At 39.5% G+C, this 23,177-nt stretch overlaps 1 protein-coding gene across 2 annotated transcripts in view; it reads left to right on the top strand.

Annotated features, from left to right (window-relative positions):
- LOC128657377 (oocyte zinc finger protein XlCOF7.1-like) overlaps window positions 1–23,177 on the top strand; it is a 150,443-nt gene that overhangs the window by 21,267 nt on the left and 105,999 nt on the right. Inside the window, exons 1-2 of one of the 2 annotated variants that reach the window (XM_053711706.1) lie at window positions 4,194–5,164; window positions 18,425–18,511. In XM_053711706.1, coding sequence (XP_053567681.1) covers window positions 4,798–5,164; window positions 18,425–18,511 — 454 coding nt within the window. In that variant the 5' untranslated portion in view covers window positions 4,194–4,797. Of the gene's footprint in view, window positions 1–4,193; window positions 5,165–18,424; window positions 18,512–23,177 lie in introns of those variants that run through there. The other variant, XM_053711705.1, reaches the window with a different exon arrangement.

The following is a 23,177-nucleotide window of genomic DNA, read 5'->3' as shown; positions in this document are numbered from 1 at the left end:
CCTCTCTTCCCTTCTCTCTTACCCTCTGCTTCATGTAAATGGTACACACACACATGCCCTCTCACTCTATTTCATGTGAATGGTACACACATGCCTTCTCTTCCATTCTCTCTTACCGTCTGCTTCATGTAAATGACACACACACACACATGCCCTTTCTTCCCTTCTCTCTCACCCTCTGCTTCATGTAAATGATACACACACATGCCCTCTCTTCTCTCTCACCGTCTGCTTCATGTAAATAATACATACACACGTTGTCTCTTCTCTCTTACCTTCTGCTTCATGTAAATGGTACACACCAATGCCCTCTCCTCCCTTCCCTCTCCCCTCTGCTTCATGTAAATGGTACACACACATGCACTCTCCTCTCTTCCCTTCTCTCTTACCCTCTGCTTCATGTAAATGGTACACACACATGCACTCTCCTCTCTTCCCTTCTCTCTTACCCTCTGCTTCATGTAAATGGTACACACACATGCACTCTCCTCTCTTCCCTTCTCTCTTACCCTCTGCTTCATGTAAATGGTACACACATGCCCTCTCACTCTATTTCATGTGAATGGTACACACATGCCTTCTCTTCCCTTCCCTCTCACCTTCTGCTTCATGTAAATGACACACACACATGCACTCTCCTCCCTCCCCTCTCACCTTCTGCTTCATGTAAATGGTACACACACATTCCCTCTCTTTCCTTCTCTCCCACCCTCTGCTTCATGTGAATGGTACACACATGCCCTCTCTTCCCTTCTCTCTCACCCTCTGCTTCATGTAAATGATACACACACATGCCCTCTCTTCCCTTCCCTCTCGTCCTCTGCTTCATGTAAATGGTACACACACATGCCCTCTCTTCCCTTCCCTCTCGTCCTCTGCTTCATGTAAATGGTACACACACATGCCCTCACTTCCCTTCTCTCTCACCCTCTGCTTCATGTAAATGATACACGCACATTCCCTCTCTTTCCTTCTCTCCTACCCTCTGCTTCATGTGAATGGTACACACACATTTCCTCTCTTCCCTTCTCTCTTACCCTCTGCTTCATATGAATGGTACACACATGCCCTCTCTTCCCTTCTCTCTTACCCTCTGCTTCATGTGAATGGTACACACACATGCCCTCTCTTTCCTTCTCTCTCACCTTCTGCTTCATGTGAATGGTACACACACATGCCCTCACTTCCCTTCTCTCTCACCCTCTGCTTCATGTGAATGGTACACACACATGCCCTCTCTTTCCTTCTCTCCTACCCTCTGCTTCATGTGAATGGTACACACACACATCCCCTCTCTTCCCTTCTCTCTTAACCTCTGCTTCATGTAAATGGTACACACACGCCCTCTCTTCCCTTCTCTCCTACCCTCTGCTTCATGTGAATGGTACACACACCCATGCCCTCTCTTCCCTTCTCTCTCCTCCTCTGCTTCATGTAAATGGTACACACACATGCCCTCTCTTCCCGTCTCTCTATCACTCTCTGCTTCATGTAAGTGGTACACACACATGCACTCTCCTCCCTTCCCTCTCTTACCCTCTGCTTCATGTGAATGGTACACACACATGCACTATCCTCCCTTCCCTCTTACCTTCTGCTTCATGTAAATGATACACACACATGCACTCTCCTCCGTCCCCTCTCACCTTCTGCTTCATGTAAATGGTACACACATTCCCTCTCTTTCTTTCTCTCCCACCCTCTGCTTCATGTGAATGGTACACACACATACATGCCCTCTCTTTCCTTCTCTCTTCTCCTCTGCTTCATGTAAATGGTACACACACATGCCCTCTCTTCCCTTCTCTCTCACCCTCTGCTTCATGTAAATGTGAAAAATCTTGAAGTTGGATCTCATTTTGGTAACGTGTGTGTGTATATATATATATATATATATATATATATATATATATAAGTATAAGAAAAGGGCTGCTAATTACATGTGATATTTTAAAGTCACTGCAGTTTAAAGATACAGTTTTCTGGGTTTTGTAAGATAAGTCATATGCATAGCCTTTACAGTTAATAGATTTAAAGAGCAGATTATACTTTTAAACTGTGTGTCATTGTCCTAGATAGCTCTTAGCCTACCTATTTGTATGCAAGCATTTAAAGTAAACAATTACTATTGCTGGGCCTGGCAGAGTCAAATAAATAAATTGTATTTCAAATTGGTAATCCCAGCCTAGTGATTTATCTGTGAAAGTTCTGGTGTTTTAAGTCAATATTGTATTAGGATAAATTGCAGTTAAATAGCAGAATATATATATTATCCTATTGTTTAAGAATACTGTTTAAAATTGTATTGCTTGGATGTTAAAGGTTATTTATAAATAAGGTGGGTTTTTAATATAAGCGTGTATGAATTTTGCAGAGCATATTTAAATAGTTCTCAAGCACATAAAAAGTTATTTCATTTCCTTTTATTGCAAATATACTTCAATATGTTCATGGATATTATCTAAATAAAAGAGTTCAGGTATTTATATTATTTTTTTTTGTTGTCTTAGTAGAAGTATATTGATTGTGGGCTCAGTCTAAAGGAAGATTGTTAAATATATTCCTGCCATATACTCACACACTGTTTGGAAAATACTGCTAAGATTTTAATAAATATACTGACATAATAATTGGAGGCACTGCTGAGATTTAATAATATCCATCATATTTGATATAATATATTTGTGGTAGATAGAAAGTATTATAAAAGAGAGAAAAAGTTTCATATTTCGATATTAATATTTTGAAGATATAATTTTTGAAGAGTTGAAATATTGATCTTCATATTTCAAGATTGATATTAATATCTTGAAATATTATTAAAGAATAATTTTTGAAAGATTAATAAAAATATAAATTTTTCATATTTAAAAATTAATCAAAAATATTAATTTTTCATATTTTCAAAGTTAATCAAAAATATAAATGTTTCATATTTCGAAATATTAATTTTTCATATTTCAAAATTAATATTTTTTTTTTTTTTTTAAATATAAAATTTTTCCTTCTCTCTTTTTATTGGCAAAAATTGTATTAGCGTTTTAGTTTAACTAAGTACTAAACCAATATAATAATGTCTGTAGCCAGAAGTGACTCATTTAATTCTATACATAGCAATGAAATTGGTCCCATTACCATACCTATTACTAAAGGTCAGGTCCTTAAGAAAGATATCTTAAGTTACCTTAAAGGGAAGTTTAATATTGTGGGTGAATTAAATGATTTTATGAATATGCTTGAAACTAGGGCTAAAAATATTACCGTTAATAATAATAATATGTGGAATGAAGAGAATGAATTCTTCCAGGAATTATTAATGATTAAGCAATGCACAGCTCCCAAAAAGCGAGACGAACTAATACTAAAATGCTGGCCCCTTTTAATATGCATTATTGACGAAATGTCGTTTTGTGTCACAGACAAACGATTGCAAATACAGGAGCTAGAAAATAGTATTCGTTCCTCGCGCAGACGCGAAGAGGGTTTAAAAATAGCCAAAAATAAAATGGATGAACTTGCCCAAAACCTAACAGCCTTAGATAAGCATAATACAGACTTAATCGCACAGATACAAGATTTAAATAAATAGCTTGCGCAAAGCCAGAGAGAATTAAGCGATTTAAAAAGGTCATATTGCCATAATGAAAACCCCTATATTAGCAGTGAGAATAATGCAGATAATGCTAACTCCTTTAGCGAACGCGTCAGGGATGAGGTACAAAAACATATGGAACAGTATAGACAAATGACCCCTAACGGGTCAGAAGTAGATTTCCCAAATAGGCAGTCACCTCATGATGCAAATCCAGACAACGCGCAGTACCCATATTCTCCAATAAGGGAACAACATCTGTAATTGATCATTTAGAGGCTTTTGAAAATGCGTTAGCTATAATGAATGTTACAAGTGAGAAATTGAAAATTGAATTTCTGCCTTGGGTATTTGACAGTAAGCATCACAAGTTCTTTGCTTCACTAAAGGATATGAATATTCATTCCTGGAATGGGGTAAAACGACAATGCAGAAAAGAATTCGGGCAATATCGCACTAAAACTGCCGCGAAAATAGCGGTATATGGTTTAAAGTGTCGTGCGAATCAGAGTCCAATCGAATTCCTTTCTGTATTGAAAAATGCGTACAGTATGGCTGAAGATAATCCCAAATTTGATGGCTTAGAATTTGTAAATTTATTTTTTGAAGCACTGCCTACACCCATCAAAATCAACTTAGCTAGAGATTTTGATGAGGACTGCTCATTGGAATGGCTGATCAAAGAGAGTACAAAGTTATACTCTATTCAGCAGTCCAGTGAACAGGGGGTGAAAAAGGAGTCAAAACCCAAAATTGTAGCAGAAACTAGGGTGTCACCTAGCCCCCTCAATTTGGAATCTAAAAAGAGGACTTATGCAGAGGTGGCCAGTCAAAACAGGCCATCTCCACAGAGGTTTAATTTTGCCCCTCCCCCTACACAGGTTGAGGCTCAGGGAGACTATAACCAAAGTGGGGGACATAATCAGGTGAATAATTACTCACAAAGAGAATACTCACCAAATAATTGGTATCCGCGCAAGGGTAGATACAATAGGCGGCGAAGATATTCTCAGGGTAACCAGACACCCCAGGTATATAATGCTCCCCAAAGTACTAATACTGAACAAGCTGAACCCTAGGGGCAACCACGCCAGAATAGAAATAGTGGCCCTGATTCTGAGGGAACCCAATGGTCCAGGAATCAGTACAATGGGGCACCAAGAGATAGGCCCAGGGGTAGAGGTAACGTGTACAATCAGGTAGATATGCTGTTTACCCAGTTAAATCGGTTGAGCGAACAAATCGCTAATATGAGTCAAAAATCTACGGCTCAGCAACCGAACAATACTTTTTTAGGGGTACAGCCAGTGGTCAGCAGTGGACCAGGCACAGTCATAAATACTGCAGTATCACCTGAAGGGGAGGGGAGAGATATACACAATGTAATAATAAATATCAATGATACTAAACCTGTTCTCTCCCCACAGACCGAAAACGGACGATTTAGCTGTGATGACAGGCAACCTCATCCGGGAAAAATTAACAAAACTCTTCCCTTGCAGCTCTCTCCTAACCTTATCTCCACAGATGCAGTACAAAAGAATCCAGCCGACCCTGTCATAGAGGAAACGGGTAGGTATGAAGATTCTTCTGCATCAGAAAGCATGGCAAACTCAGGTAACACGTGGCGAAGCCCACAAATGTATGATAACGCCAACTTTGTGTGAAATGGTAGAAACTGCAGGAAGATATTATGTATTAGTTGAGCTGCAAGATGCAGTCTCCAACCCTATCAGGGGATTAATTGACACTGGGTCACAGGCAACTATCTTATCCCACAGGTACTATACACAGCTAAATGAGCTAACACCCCACAAACCTAAAATAAAAGAATTTGACGGTTCTCTAATAGGTGTTGGGGGTGACTCCCTAAAAGTCTACGGTACTGCCTGGTTAAAATTTAAATTGGGAAACAGGGTCATAAGACACCCTGTCATTATAGTGGATCTGCCAACTGATCGTTTAATTATTGGTAGTGATCTCCTGAAGCAATTAAGCACCATAATTAATTGCATAAATAATGTAATTTGGTCACAAGTTAAACGGCCTATCAATTATGAAAAATCTGGTATATCTCGCACCCGACATAGCTGTCACGTGGTGGAAGAGAAACCAGATGCTGTGGAGATTCATTTCAGGAATAACTCTGTACCTGAAATCACTATTCTACAAATAGATGATCAGACTCCTTTTAGTGGCTCTGATGGTAATACTTTTAAAATTTCGCCCGGAAAGATAGCGAATATCTCCCTAGATGGCGATATATTAACCATATCACTCCACAAGGGGGATCCTAAAATCCCTAAAGGGGGAGACCATGCTCAATACCTCACAGGGATTGAGAGAGTTAAAGAGGATCTATTTATCCCTATACAAGTACATGACCTTGGTAAAACCAAGTATGCTAAAATAAACTTAAAACAGGAAGCTAGCTATATAAGCGAAGGTTTATTAGCGCAAATAGCTGAACCTAAAGTGATTAAATATCTTTCTCCCCAAGACCACTGTGTCAACGGCCTGGATGACAGGTCTGAAAGCTATAACATCACAGCTAAGTGCTTATTATCTATCTCTATAGGAAATAAGTCAGTGAAGCACCTGTTTTTAGTTTTAAATACTCCCCATAATCAAATATACATTGGCAATGATATCTTACATAGATATGCCATACAAATAGATTTGATTAATTCTTGCCTCTGGAGCAGGTTAAAGGGGGACCCTGAAGTATTTCAGGATGAAAATACAGCCCTGAAATCAAACCAGCAATTGCCATATGCTGTGAATATGCAGGTATCTAGCGATGTTATAATTCCTGCTGGGGCTGATAAATTTCTTTTACCCTTACAGGTAAAGAGAGGTCAGAAATTAAAAACTTCTGAAACACTGATTTGCCTCTCCCATAGAATACAAAATCTGGGTATCACAATGACCTACACTCCTTTGGTAAATATTGGAACTATTCCAATACATATTATTGTACATAACATGACCCCACAGGATATAACCTTATCCAAGGGAACTACCATAGGATATGCACTGGAATCAAGTTATTACACTTTTGGATTCCAGAATAATGTAATTGGGCTAATACCTGAAGGATACTTAACTGAAGAACAATTAATAGAACAATCCTTGGCATCTATGCCAGAGGGTCTATTTAATATTCAGTCTATTTATCCCTTCAGCTCAGAGGAAGGCATCTGTAAAATTGAAGAAGCCTCTCTAGTGTTTGATCAGCCAATCAAACAGCAAGATTACGCCAATACCCAGAGTCATGGGAGCAATGTAAATTATAATCAAGGGGATCTCACCTCTAGACTGGAAGAAGATTATGAAATAGGACAGCCTGAAATCTTTCCAGGATTTCAGCAAATAGTCGAAGAGCAAATATCCTTAGCTAATGGCTGTTCCAGCGATGATGAACGCCAACAGCTGCGAGAACTCCTGATGGAGTACAAGGATATTTTTGCTAAGGATTCTTATGACTGTGGTACTACAGACTTGCACATTGCAAGAATACAAACAGATCCTGATGCACCACCTGTATTTGTCAAACAATACAGACTTCCCTTAGCCTCATATGATTCTCTTGCAGAGATCATAAGGAATTTGGAAGAAAGAGGTATTATCAGACAGGTGCACAGCTCTTATAATAATCCTATTCTAGGTGTCCTTAAGCCCAATGGACAATGGCGTTTGTGTGCTGACTTAAGACAGCTAAACAAACGAGTATACATGTCTGGCTGGCCTGTGCCATATATTGACCAATGCCTAGCACAAATGCAGGGATCCAAAATATTCACTGCCATTGATTGTGCACAGGGATATTGGACCATAAAGGTACATGAAGAGGACCAATATAAGCTAGCATTCTCCTTCCAAAAGGTTCAGTATGCATTCCAGAGACTTCCATTTGGATACATAAATTCTGGACATGAATTTGCTGTATTCATGCATAAGGCTATGCCTGATGCACTGGAAAGGGGGACCTTATCTTATGTTGATGATGTTTTAATCAAAAGCACAGACTTTGAAAAACACGTCGCAGAGCTTAAACACGTCCTCAGCCAACTTAAAAGGGCAGGTGTCAAATTATCCCTGCAAAAAGCTCAATGGTGCCGCACTCGTGTAAACTTCTTGGGACATGAAGTTACCTCTGAAGGATTAAATCCCCCAAAGAAAAAGGTGGAAGCTATAGTGAATTCTAAAAACCCAACTAACTTAAAGGAATTGAGATCATTTCTGGGTATGACAAATTATTCTCGCAAATTCATTGATAATTATGCGGAATTAGCTAAACCACTACTACTTCTCCTAAAGAAAGAGGTGAAATGGCACTGGAGTGAGTCTCAAGAGACAGCCATCAGAGAGCTGAAGAGAAAGCTCACTCAAGCACCTTGCTTAGCGTACCCTGAAGGTGGTAAACCTTTCTTCTTAGAGACAGGTTACACAGATATAAGCATGAGTGCTGTTTTATACCAAAAGCATGATAATTTGAACAAAGCCATTGCTTATGCGAGCAAAAATCTATCCCCAGTAGAAATAAAGTTTAACGATTGCGAAAAAGCCCTCTTATCTACTGTATGGGCTCTACAAAATTTCCGCAGCTATATACAGGGCGAGAAAATTATTGTAGAAACGGCCCACCAGCCTTTGCTATATTTGCAAAGTGAGAGAATAAGAGATGGGAATTTGTCGAATAGCCGCATAACCGCGTGGACTCTTTCCTTATAAGGCTGGCCCTTAGAAATTTGCTACAAGCAGAATAAAAAGAATCCAGTCGCACAAGGGCTTGCTGAGCTCCACGACTGTACTGCTAGAGATCCTGGGGAAGAATTATCAGAAGATGATTTTCTGGAAGAACAATTGCTTTCCCTATATAAAATGTACAATGAGGAAAATTGCCAAACATTACCTTGGGTGTATGTTGATGGTTGTTCTTACCATGCCACTATTGATAATGAGCGCAGATTAGTCGCTGGCATTGGTATAACTGGGGCAAATGGATTCCCAAATATATCTATAGGTTTCAACATTGGACCAAGATCAAGTCAGGTTGCAGAACTAACTGCTGTTTTCAAAACCATTGAAATGGCTATTGAGCATGGTATTCATGAATTTGTGATCATAACTGACTCAAATTATGTGCGTGACAGTTTTGTTGAATACCTGCCAACTTGGAAAAGAAATGGCATGCAGAAAAGCAATAACAAACCAGTCAAGCATGGCAAGTTGTTCCGCGAGATTGATAATCTGGTGGTATCCAATGATTTAACCATACACTGGAAAAAGACCAAGGGTCATTCCAGAGTTCTAGGTCCTGATAAGGAAGGCAATGACCTTGCGGATTCATTAGCCAAACAAGGAGCCATAACTGGAGAACTCCTTAATATTGACCATTTAATGGGTGCAATTCAGGTAGAAGCCATTACCAGAAACCAGGCAAAACAACAGAGGGAGCCTAACTTGGTACAATGGAGTCAGGATTCTCCTAGTGAGGACCTGATCACTAGTCAAAAAGAAGACCCCATTGTAGGCATCTTCTATAAACACATAGAAGATCCTGAAAGCAACCCCATCTCAAAAGATGATTGTATTGGCAAAGAAGATCTGAGAATCTTAATAAAATCTAAATCACAATTCAAATTACAGGTTTGTTAATTAGAACCTCCAAAACTGGCATCCAGCAGTGGGTAGTACCCACCAAGTTCAGAGGTCTAATGCTTCAACATGCCCATGATGCTCCCACATCTGGTCATCGTGGTGCCAAACTCACGTATGAAATATTGCGTGATTACGCTTTTTGGCCACACATGTTGAAAGATGTTCAAACCTACTGTCAAGGGTGTTTAATCTGCCCACAATTCCAACCCACTGCACCAACGCATAGAGCGCCCTTGCAGAAAAGGGGGATGGTAATGCCATGGTCAGATATACAAATTGATTTTATTGGTCCGGTAACAAGGTCATCAAGAGGTAACAAATACATGTTAACAGTGACATGACTGTTCACTAAATGGGTAGAGTGCATTAGTGCACCTAACAATAGTGCTGAAACATGTGCAGCATTGCTCATCAACCATGTATTTTCCAGATTTGGTTTGCCCCAAAGAATCGAGTCAGACCGGGGGACCCACTTCACTAGTGAAGTGATGACCAAAATGTGGAAAATACTAGGGGTTAAAAGAGAGCTCCATATTGCTTATATAGCTGCCTCAAGTGGTGGTGTAGAGCGTTACAACCAGTCCATTGTTAAAATCCTCAAAAAGTTTGTGAGTGAAACAGGTAAAGACTGGGATGTAAAACTACCTCTAGTCTTAATGGCATTGAGAGCAACTCCAAGTAGTGCTACCAAAATGTCACCTTTTGAGCTGATGACTGGTAGAAGAATGGTTCTACCTCAGCATCTGCTGTACCGTACATCAGACCAAAATTTGATAAACGCTGCCAATACACATCAATATGTGGAAAACTTAAGAAAACACCTGCAACATGCATTTGCTCAAAGGAATTTAGAAAGAGCCGCAACTGCCACTAAAACCTATTATGATCTCAAAACATCCAAAAAGGAATATGAAATAAATGATAAAGTTTATCTTTATAACTTTGGAAGAGATCAGGTTAGGGAGAAGAAATTTCTTCCCTCATGGAAAGGTCCTTTCGTCATTACTGACAAAATATCTCCAGTGGCCTATAAAATACGGATCCACAAAAATGAAAGTTTCATAGATAAATGGGTCCATATCAATCAATTGCGGGCATGTCATCCCAACTACAAGTCATAGAGGGAGAATGAAGTGTCATATCCCCAAATGAACTAAAGACATACTGTAGTTCAAAAATACCTAGCTGATAAACATGAAGGCTAAAAATCGACAGACTATCTACATAGAAGACTGTCCATGATGTGTACGGTCAACATCCTCACCAAATACCACTAACTTTGATCCAATTCAAATACATGTGTCCTACCTATTTTTGAATTGGAAAGGGGGATTTATGTCAAGGTATTTGAAATATTATTAAATAATATATAGAAGTATATTTAACTTTGTTTTACAGACCATGTGCACATCCACAGATTTATTAAATAAAGGATTATTTCTAAGAGATCTCCCCCACTCCAATTGCACAGGAGACATTCTTGGCTAAAATGAGAACAAAGGATTATCTCTGGGAGATCTCACACACTCAATATGTTAAATTATGCAATTGTATAATTTAGCAAGGAACTGAAATATAACACAGTTTATTTAACCATGTATATGATTGCCTGGGAACCAATGTTAAATGACAGCACTTTGATACAATGGAACATTTGGTCTACCCAATTTAAGACCATCACTTAAAAGGATAAAATCTAAAATAGTTGGATAAGCATAGTACTTACAGGAAATGTGCTGTATTAAGACTTTTACAACTACTCGTGGATTGACCCCATGTGGGGCAATAAAGGCCTTGAGAAACAAAAGACAGATGCTGAGGTGTGACTCTGAAACTCATTTAAGCAGGCAGCAAATAAACATCAATGTATTTTTTTTTCTGTTTGAATGCATGCCCCAGAATGTATTAAATATAGAAATTTGAGAAATTGTCTAATTCTCTATTATTATTACATGGGTATTTGCTAAGCTTGGGAGATAACTGTTTTAGTCAGTCAAAAATGTGTAATAACCTCTGTTTTGTTTATATTTTTCAGACAGATAATCTCAGATCTACATAGAAATGAATGTGCATATATATATGTGTGTATATATATATATATATATATATATATATATATATATATATATATATATATATATATATATATATATGTATATGTTTTGAAAACATAAAAGATCTTACTTAACCTCTGTGTTTTTAAGAATATAAATAAATACTTGTGGACCTGGAAAGAAATAATTAATGACACTTATTACTTTATTTCAGATGGAATTCCTGCATGAAATGAAATATCATATCATATGAATGTGCAATAAATATTTATAAAGTTTCAAATACATCTTTTAAAATATAGTGAGATGAAGATATGGAAGTTACTTTGATGTGATATGACTATGAGATATAAATTTTCTGTTAGGCTAAAGGAAATATAAATTATTTTAATATAATGTTAGATATATGTGATGTTTCATATCAAAACGATCAGGAAATTAATCTGATGCCTCTTCACCTATAATTAATATTGGGAGAGATTAATACAAGAAATTATGGGAGTTATTATACATTTTAAAGAAAGATGCTTAAATGTATAACTGTATTTCTTTGTCATGCTGCATTTGTTTATGCTGTCTAATTGTAATGCTGCCACCCGGTGTTGCCACGAGAGAACTACAGCCAGAAAGATTTTTGGCTGTTGGAAATGGGATATCCAGTTATCCAATAGAGGGACAAGGTTTCGAAGGGCCACCCATACTTCACACCTCATATAAAATAAGTGTAATTGCAATGGAATAGGAGTAGTATGGCCCACTTTGTTTTTATAGTTTGACTGTGTCCTACGCAAAACAGTTTCAGTCAGTTACAAAACTCTGCAGCCACTGTTCCCTCTTCCTTCTGCATACAACTTATTGGTCTAATAATTTTTGTGAAATATGGGTGGCCCTTCAAAACCTTGTCCCTCTATTGGATAACTGGATATCCCATTTCCAACAGCCAAAAATCTTTCTGGCTGTAGTTCTCTCGTGGCAACACCGGGTGGCAGCATTACAATTAGACAGCATAAACAAATGCAGCATGACAAAGAAATACATTTATACATTTAAGCATCTTTCTTTAAAATGTATAACTGTACACCCAAACATTTAAGCATCTATCTTTAAAATATATAATAACTCCCATAATTTCTTGTATTAATCTCTCCCAATATTAATTATAGGTGAAGCGGCATCAGATTAATTTCCTGATCGTTTTGATATGAAACATCACATATATCTAACATTATATTAAAATAATTTATATTTCATTTAGCCTAACAGAAAATTTATATCTCATAGTCATATCACATCAAAGTAACTTCCATATCTTCATCTCACTATATTTTAAAAGATGTATTTGAAACTTTATAAATATTTATTGCTCATTCATATGATATGATATTTCATTTCATGCAGGCATTCCATCTGAAATAAAGTAATAAGTGTCATTAATTATTTCTTTCCAGGTCCACAAGTATTTATTTATATTCTTAAAAACACAGAGGTTAAGTAAGATCTTTTATGTTTTCAAAACATATATATATACACATTCATTTCTATGTAGATCTGAGATTATCTGTCTGAAAAATATAAACAAAACAGAGGTTATTACACATTTTTGACTGACTAAAACAGTTATCTCCCAAGCTTAGCAAATACCCATGTAATAATAATAGAGAATTAGACAATTTCTCAAATTTCTATATTTAATACATTCTGGGGCATGCATTCAAACAGAAAAAAAATACATTGATGTTTATTTGCTGCCTGCTTAAATGAGTTTCAGAGTCACACCTCAGCATCTGTCTTTTGTTTCTCAAGGCCTTTATTGCCCCACATGGGGTCAATCCACGAGTAGTTGTAAAAGTCTTAATACAGCACATTTCCTGTAAGTACTATGCTTATCCAACTATTTTAGATTTTATCCTTTTAAGTGATGGTCTTAAATTGGGTAGACCAAATGTTCCATTGTATCAAAGTGCTGTCATTTAACATTGGTTCCCAGGCAATTATATAGATGGTTAAATAAACTGTTTTATATTTCAGTTCCTTGCTAAATTATACAATTGCATAATTTAACATATTGAGTGTGTGAGATCTCCCAGAGATAATCCTTTGTTCTCATTTTAGCCAAGAATGTCTCCTGTGCAATTGGAGTGGGGGAGATCTCTTAGAAATAATCCTTTGTTTTACAGACCATGTGCACATCCACAGATTTATTAAATAAAGTTAAATATACTTCTATATATTATTTAATAATATTTCAAATACCTTGACATGGTACACACATGCCCTCTCTTCCCTTCTCTCTCACCCTCTGCTTCATGTAAATGGTACACACACATGCCCTCTCTTCCCTTCCTTCTCTTACCCTCTGCTTCATGTGAATGGTACACACACACACACATGCCCTCTCTTCCCTTCTCTCTCGTCCTCTGCTTCATGTAAATGGTACACACACATGCCCTCTCTTCCCTTCTCTCTCACCCTCTTCTTCATGTAAGTGACACACACGCCATCTCTTCCCTTCTCTCTCACCCTCTGCTTCATGTAAATGGTACACACACATGCCCTCTCTTCCCTTCCTTCTCTTACCCTCTGCTTCATGTGAATGGTACACACACACACATGCCCTCTCTTCCCTTCTCTCTCGTCCTCTGCTTCATGTAAATGGTACACACACATGCCCTCTCTTCCCTTCTCTCTCACCCTCTTCTTCATGTAAGTGACACACACACACAAACACACGCCATCTCTTCCCTTCTCTCTCACCCTCTGCTTCATGTAAATGGTACACACACATGCCCTCTCTTCGCTTCTCTCTTACCCTCTGCTTCATGTGAATGGTACACACACACATCCCCTCTCTTCCCTTCTCTCTTAACCTCTGCTTCATGTAAATGATACACACCCATGCCCTCTCTTCCCTTCTCTCTCCTCCTCTGCTTCATGTAAATGGTACACAGACATGCCCTCTCTTCCCGTCTCTCTCTCACTCTCTGCTTCATGTAAGTGGTACACACCCATGCACTATCCTCCCTTCCCTCTCTTACCCTCTGCTTCATGTGAATGGTACACACACACATGCCCTCTCTTCCCTCTCACCCTCTGCTTCACGTAAATAATACACACCCATGCCCTCTCTTCCCTTCTCTCTCCTCCTCTGCTTCATGTAAATGGTACACACACATGCACTATCCTCCCTTCCCTCTCACCTTCTGCTTCATGTAAATGGTACACACATGCCCTCTCTTCCCTTCTCTCTTACCCTCTGCTTCATATGAATGGTTTCATATGAATGGTACACATATGCCCTCTCTTCCCTTCCCTCTCGTCCTCTGCTTCATGTAAATAGTACACACACATGCCCTCTCTTCCCTTCCCTCTTGTCCTCTGCTTCATGTAAGTGATACACACACACACACACGCCATCTCTTCCCTTCTCTCTCACCCTCTGCTTCATGTAAATGGTACACACATGCCCTCTCTTCCCTTCTCTCTTGTCCTCTGCTTCATGTGAATGGTACACACACATGCCCTCTCTTCCCTTCCCTCTTGTCCTCTGCTTCATGTAAATGATACACACACACATGCCCTCTCTTCCCTTCTCTCTCACCCTCTGCTTCATGTAAATGGTACACACACATACCCTCTCTTCCCTTGCCTCTCGTCCTCTGCTTCATGTGAATGGTACACACATGCCCTCTCTTCGCTTCTCTCTTACCCTCTGCTTCATGTGAATGGTACACACATGCCCTCTCTTCGCTTCTCTCTTACCCTCTGCTTCATGTGAATGGTACACACATGCCCTCTATTTCCTTCTCTCTCACCCTCTGCTTCATGTAAATGGTACACACACATGCCCTCTCTTCCCTTCCCTCTCGTCCTCTGCTTCATGTAAATGATATACACACATGCCCTCTCCTCCCTTCTCTCTTCCCCTCGGCTTCATGTAAATACACACACATGCCCTCTCCTCCCTTCCCTTTCGTCCTCTGCTTCATGTAAATGATACACACATGCCCTCTCCTCCCTTCCCTCTCATCCTCTTCTTCATGTAAATGGTACACACATGCCCTCTCTTCCCTTCTCTCTTACCCTCTGCTTCATGTAAATGGTACACACACATGCCCTCTCTTCCCTTCCCTCTCGTCCTCTGCTTTATGTAAATGATACACACATGCCCTCTCCTCCCTTCCCTCTCGTCCTCTGCTTTATGTAAATGGTACACACACATGCACTCCCCTCCCTTCTCTCTTACCCTCTGCTTCATGTTAATGGTAAACACACATGCCCTCTCTTCCCTCTCACCCTCTGCTTCATGTAAATGACAGACACACACACACACACACAGGCCCTCTCTTCCCTTCTCTCTCGTCCTCTGCTTCATGTAAATGGTACACACATATGCCCTCTCTTCCCTTCCCTCTCACCCTCTGCTTCATGCAAATGGTACACACACACACATGCCCTCTCTTCCCTTCCCTCTCGTCCTCTGCTTCATGTAAATGGTACACACACATGCCCTCTCTTTCCTTCTCTCTCCTCCTTTGCTTCATGTAAATGATGCACACACATGCCCTCTCTTCCCTCTTGTCCTCTGCTTCATGTAAGTGACACACACACGCCATCTCTTCCCTTCTCCCTCACCCTCTGCTTCATGTAAATGGTACACACACATGCCCTCTCTTCCCTTCTCTCTCACTCTCTGCTTCATGTAAATGGTACACACACATGCCCTCTCTTCCCTTCTCTCTCACTCTCTGCTTCATGTAAATGGTACACACACATGCCCTCTCTTCCCTTCTCTCTCACTCTCTGCTTCATGTAAATGGTACACACACATGCCCTCTCTTCCCTTCCCTCTCGTCCTCTGCTTCATTAAATGGTACACACATGCCCTCTCTTCCCTTCCCTCTCACCCTCTGCTTCATGTAAATGGTACACACACATGCCCTCTCTTCCCTTCCCTCTTGTCCTCTGCTTCATGTAAATGGTACACACACATGCCCTCTCTTCCCTTCCCTCTCGTCCTCTGCTTCATGTAAATGGTACACACACATGCCCGCTCTTCTCTCTCACCCTCTGCTTCATGTGAATACACACACATGCACTCTCTTCCCTCTCGTCCGTCCTCTGCTTCATGTAAATGGTACACACACATGCACTCTCTTCCCTCTCGTCCGTCCTCTGCTTCATGTAAATGGTACACACATGCCCTCTCTTCCCTTCTCTCTTACCCTCTGCTTCATGTAAATAGTACACACACATGCCCTCTCTTCCCTTCTCTCTTACCCTCTGCTTCATGTAAATAGTACACACACATGCCCGCACTTCTCTCTCTCTCTCTCTCTCTCTCTCTCTCTCTCTCTCTCTCTCTCTCTCTCTCTCTCTCTCTCTCTCTCTCTCTCTCTCTCTCTCTCTCTCTCTCTCTCTCTCTCTCTCTCTCTCTCTCTCTCTCTCTCTCTCTCTCTCTCTCTCTCTCTCTCTCACCCTCTGCTTCATGTAAATGGTACACACACATGCACTCTCTTCGCTCTCGTCCGTCCTCTGCTTCATGTAAATGGTACACACACATGCCCGCTCTTCTTTCTCACCCTTTGCTTCATGTGAATGGTACACACACATGCCCGCTCTTCTTTCTCACCCTTTGCTTCATGTGAATGGTACACACACATGCCCGCTCTTCTCTCTCACCCTATGCTTCATGTAAATGGTACACACACATGCCCGCTCTTCTCTCTCACCCTCTGCTTCATGTAAATGGTACACACACATGCCCGCTCTTCTTTCTCACCCTTTGCTTCATGTGAATGGTACACACACATGCCCGCTCTTCTCTCTCACCCTATGCTTCATGTAAATGGTACACACACATGCCCGCTCTTCTCTCTCACCCTCTGCTTCATGTGAATGGTACACACACATGCACTCTCTTCCTTTTTCCCTCACACCCTGAGTCATGTAAATGATACACATGCCCTCTCCTCCCTTTCCTCTCGTCCTCTGCTTCATGTAAATGGTACACACACATGCCTTCTCTTCTCTCTCACCCTCTGCTTCATGTGAATGGTACACACACATGCACTCTCTTCCTTTTTCCCTCACACCCTGATTCGTGTAAATGATACACATGCCCTCTCCTCCCTTCCCTCTCACTCTCTGCTTCATGTAAATGGTACACACACATGCCTTCTCTTCTCTCTCACCCTCTGCTTCATGTGAATGGTACACACACATGCACTCTCTTCCTTTTTCCCTCACACCCTGAGTCATGTAAATGATACACACCTGTGCCCTCTGTCTCTTCTCCTCATCCTCTCAAATGGTATTCGGAAAACCCTGTTTTATTGTGAATACAGTTTTTTTGGCAATTAATAGTTATGTGACTTAATATAGAAATTAATTGGCAACTAGTATTTTGGAATATAATTATCCTTTTGAATCAATGACTGTAGTGGGATGTTAATTTATAGATTATGATATTTACAAAAGGGACAGTAAAGTCAAAATTAAACTTACTTGGATTGGACAGAGCATGACATTTTAAACAACTTGTCAATTTGCTTTTATTATAAATTTTGCTTAGTTCTCTTGGCATTCTGTGTTAGTAAACCTAGGTGAGCTCAGGAGCGTGCACGTGTCTTTAGACATCTGGCAGCAGTTTTTGCAAAATTGTTTATAGCCATGTTATGCATAGTTGCAAACACTGTTGCCATATATTGCTAAACACACTGTGCATGCTCCTGAGCTCGTATCAGACTACCTAGATTTAATTTTCACCAAAAGATACCTAGAGAACAAAACAAATTTGATAATAGAAGTAAATTGAAAAGTTGTTTAAAATAACGCTCTATCTAATTTCAGCTTTACTGTCCATATAAGATTTGAAACATGTTTGGGTGTATAGGCTTCATACTCATACCTTCAATTGTGCCCTATATTTTAAATATTGAACGTAACATCTGAATTTTCAAATCTAATAATACTTTTTTGATGTTTTATATCAATCTCAATATGCCCTCCGTATATGTACGAAAAATATTAATTACCCATTACTCTGTTAGTTGCTTTTGAGGTGAAATAAAAAACCTAAAGCATGAAATATTGTCTACATTTAATTATCGGACAGGTGATATAGATGTTAAAACAGAAGATCTGAGTGTAACGTGTCAGCTGGAAGCTCCAATGCAGGAAATGTGTGACAGCGACAATGAAGGTAAGTGCACGTGTGTGACAAGTCTTCTGTTTATGGGGTATTGCCGGGCTTTTATAGCTTATTGTTTGTAAGTACTATACATAATATTACCAGTCAGGGTGCCACCTCAATCACACACTGAGTGTCACAGTACAATGTAGCCTGATACTCTGATACATTTCTAGGGTCTGGTTATCCTGATCACATGACACCCAAGCCCTATACAGCTGCTGTTATTTATATTTGCCTGAGTATATTAATTACTATTGTCATCTGATCAGCTGCGGATACACCGGTAGCACTTTGTAGGAGCATAAAATAAACCCCACAGCGCTATGTGATCTTTAAAGCCGCTCATCTGTATGTCCTGTCTGTATATTGTGAGTTAAATGGGCATTGTACTTAAAGGGATAGGAAAGTCAAAATGAAACTTGCATCATTCACATAGAGCATGTAATTTTAAGACACTTTTAAATTCACTTCTATTTTCAAATGTGCTTCGTTCTCTTAGTATCCCTTGTTGAAAAGGAATACGCACATATCATACACTAGTGGGAGCTGCTGCTAATTGGTGCCTGTACACATTTGTCTCTTCTGATTGGCTAACTAGTTGGGTTCAGCTAGCTGCCAGTAGTGCAATGCTGTTCCTTCAGCAATGGATAACAAGAGAATGAAGCAAATTTGATAATAGAAGTCAATTGGAAAGTTGTTTAAAATTGTATGTTCTATCTGAATTATAAAAGAAAATTTTGGGGTTTACTATCACTTTAAACTTTTCTAATATACATGTGAAAGACCAGCAGAGAAACATGTAATATTTATTTTTACGTAGAAAATGTTAAAGGGACATTGTACTCTGCCAGGAAGCTACAGCATTAAAGGGACACCCAAGTCAAATTTACACTTTCATGAATGAGAGCATGCAATTTAAAAAAAAAAAAATCAATTTACTTCTATTAACAAAATTTGCACAGATTTCTTTCCTATGGCATGGATTTCATTCCAATTACTAGTGGGATATTCAACTCCTGGCCAGCAGGAGGAGGCAAAGAGCACCCCAGCAGAGTTGTTAAAGGACAATTAAAGGGACAGTAAAGTCATAATTTGACATTCATGATTTAGACGGAGCATACAATTATGAACAACTTTCCAATTTACTTCTATTATTTAATACGCTTCCTTCTCTTGTTATCTTTCCTGAAAGGTTTATCTAGGTAAGTTTAGGTGCAGCAAAGAACATAGGTTCTGTAGAAAAGAAGAGGGCGCCAATAGTGCACATTCAGTGGTACTGGGTCTTTGCACACGCAGAAAACAAATATACTTACAAAGTATTCAAAATATAAATGGGATAGGGAGGCTGGTAAGGCCTAAAGTGTGTATCTTTACCTTAGGCTGAAAGGCAACGCCCAGGTGAGAAAACCTTTTATGAAGGAAAAAATTATGGTGTGCAGACCCTTAAAGTAATTATATATTTATGCTTTATAAGAGAGATTCCATAGTAACCGCAATAAGGTTACTACCTATATAGACAGGGATTTCAGCACATCTTTTTAATAATAATAAACCGCTGAAACAATTGTCCAGCTCTGCTTAATAGCGGTAAGTGGATACTGCCCCCATTTACCATTCACCTGTAGGCCATCTCAAGAGTATCTCTGATAAACAAAGTAAAATATGATTAGAACTCATGAACCAATTAAACAGAGAAGCGTTGGTTGGGAAATGTCTAAGCACAGATTTAGCTGTACAATTTTATTAAATAGGAATCACATAAAGCAGCATAATAAATATTCCAACTGTGAGCTAGCTGAACTGACAACACCTCCACTAGTGGGTGGTTATGAGCAAAGTGTAAAAACTGCCACCATAGTGAACCATGAGGATCTATGTCAGTAAAGTAGCCTGCAAGAGTATACACAAAATCACATTAGCAATACATCCATGTGTGTGGGAATGTCTCCCAGTATTGTGCACAATACTTAAACAACCAGTCAATAACAGGTTAATTCCAATCTAAATAAATAAATAAAGACTTTTTTGACTGTAAAGGGTAATACCACAACTCCAGTTACAGCGGACACCACCAATATAATTAAAGGTATCAGGCGTCTTGTTATAATGAATCTGGATCTATGTGCGTATAACCCAATTTTACAGGCTGATTGGATTTTCCATAAAATTAATGGTATGTTAACAATGGTTGCGTTTATTCAGGCTATCAAATAGCAAAGAGAGGCTATGGGGAAGAGGATTAACAACTCCAGTATTCAGCGGGCACCACCAATATTAAAAAGGTAACAGGTGTCATGAATTTTAGTTTCCCTGGATCTATGTTAACGCTCCCCCAAAGCCTTTTAGTGTTATCTGTCACAGTAAGATAGCAAATACATAAGACGGTTTGATACAATTAAAGTAATAAAGCAGTGTGTGTATATATATATATATAGTCGGCAGTGACGTGAGGAGCAGAGGTGGACGTGTCTGTTGGACAGATCGCTGTTAGCGTCCACGCTGTTTAAAACCCTGGATCACGGAGAAATGAAGCAAGTTGATCCAGCTTACACTGAAACAACACTGGGATATCTAACCACCTAAAGCAGAAGATACGGTTGTATTACAAGTATAAAGTCTGAACTTTGACACACCAGTCCGCAACTCTTTACTATACCGGAAGGTTTTGGATGCACTGTGTATAAACACGGATTTACTTTGCAGGACAATTTGAATTTTGGGAACTGAAATTCTGTCTATGGGTGTCAAATATACACTGCTTTATTACTTTAATTGTATCAAACCGTCTTATGTATTTGCTATCTTACTGTGACAGATAACACTAAAAGGCTTTGGGGGAGCGTTAACATAGATCCAGGGAAACTAAAATTCATAACACCTGTTACCTTTTTAATATTGGTGGTGCCCGCTGAATACTGGAGTTGTTAATCCTCTTCCCCATAGCCCCTCCTTGCTATTTGATAGCCTGAATAAACGCAACCATTGTTAACATACCATTAATTTTATGGAAAATCCAATCAGCCTGTAAAATTGGGTTATACGCACATAGATCCAGATTCATTATAACAAGACGCCTGATACCTTTAATTATATTGGTGGTGTCCGCTGTAACTGGAGTTGTGGTATTACCCTTTACAGTCAAAAAAGTCTTTATTTATTTAGATTGGAATTAACCTGTTATTGACTGGTTGTTTAAGTATTGTGCACAATACTGGGAGACATTCCCACACACATGGATGTATTGCTAATGTGATTTTGTGTATACTATCGCATGCTACTTTACTGACATAGATCCTCATGGTTCACTATGGTGGCAGTTTTTACGCTTTGCTCGTAACCACCCACTAGTGGAGGTGTTGTCAGTTCAGCTAGCTCACAGTTGGAATATTTATTATGCTGCTTTATGTGATTCATATTTAATAAAATTGTACAGCTAAATCTGTGCTTAGACATTTCCCAACCAACGCTTCTCTGTTTAATTGGTTCATGAGTTCTAATCATATTTTACTTTGTTTATCAGAGATACTCTTGAGATGGCCTACAGGTGAATGGTAAATGGGGGCAGTATCCACTTACCGCTATTAAGCGGAGCTGGACAATTGTTTCAGCGGTTTATTATTATTAAAAAGATGTGCTGAAATCCCTGTCTATATAGGTAGTAACCTTATTGCGGTTACTATGGAATCTCTCTTATAAAGCATAAATATATACTTACAAAGTATAATGCACTTGAGAAGTGCCTCTGCTTCATGTGAATGGTACACACACACATGCCCTCTCTTCCCCTCTCTCTCACCCTCTGCTTCATGTAAATGATACACACACATGCCCTCTCTTCCCCTCTCTCTCACCCTCTGCTTCATGTAAATGTTACACACACATGCCCTCTCTTCCCCTCTCTCTCACCCTCTGCTTCATGTAAATGGTACACACACACATGCCCTCTCTTCCCTTCTCACTCACCCTCTGCTTCATGTAAATGGTACACACACACACCCTCTCTTCCCTTCTCTCTCACTCTCTGCTTCATGTAAATGATACACACACATGCCCTCTCTTCCCTTCTCTCTCACCCTCTGCTTCATGTAAATGGTACACACACACATGCCCTCTCTTCCCTTCTCTCTCACCCTCTACTTCATGTAAATGGTACACACACACATGCCCTCTCTTCCCCTCTCTCTCACCCTCTGCTTCATGTAAATGGTACACACACACATGCCCTCTCTTCCCTTCTCACTCACCCTCTGCTTCATGTAAATGGTACACACACACACCCTCTCTTCCCTTCTCTCTCACTCTCTGCTTCATGTAAATGATACACACACATGCCCTCTCTTCCCTTCTCTCTCACCCTCTGCTTCATGTAAATGGTACACACACACATGCCCTCTCTTCCCTTCTCTCTCACCCTCTACTTCATGTAAATGGTACACACACACATGCCCTCTCTTCCCTTCTCTCTCACTCTCTGCTTCATGTAAATGATACACACACATGCCCTCTCTTCCCTTCTCTCTCACCCTCTGCTTCATGTAAATGATACACACACACACATTCCCTCTCTTCCCTTCCCTGTCATTCTCTGCTTCATGTAAATGGTACACACATGCCCTCTCTTCCCTTCTTTCTTACCCTCGGCTTCATGTAAATAATACACACACATGCCCTCTCC

Source organism: Bombina bombina, chromosome 4, assembly GCF_027579735.1.
Source record: "Bombina bombina isolate aBomBom1 chromosome 4, aBomBom1.pri, whole genome shotgun sequence".
Taxonomy (NCBI): Eukaryota; Metazoa; Chordata; class Amphibia; order Anura; family Bombinatoridae; genus Bombina; species Bombina bombina.
Note: the sequence above shows the minus strand (reverse complement) of the source record. Positions and strands in the feature narration are given on the sequence as shown.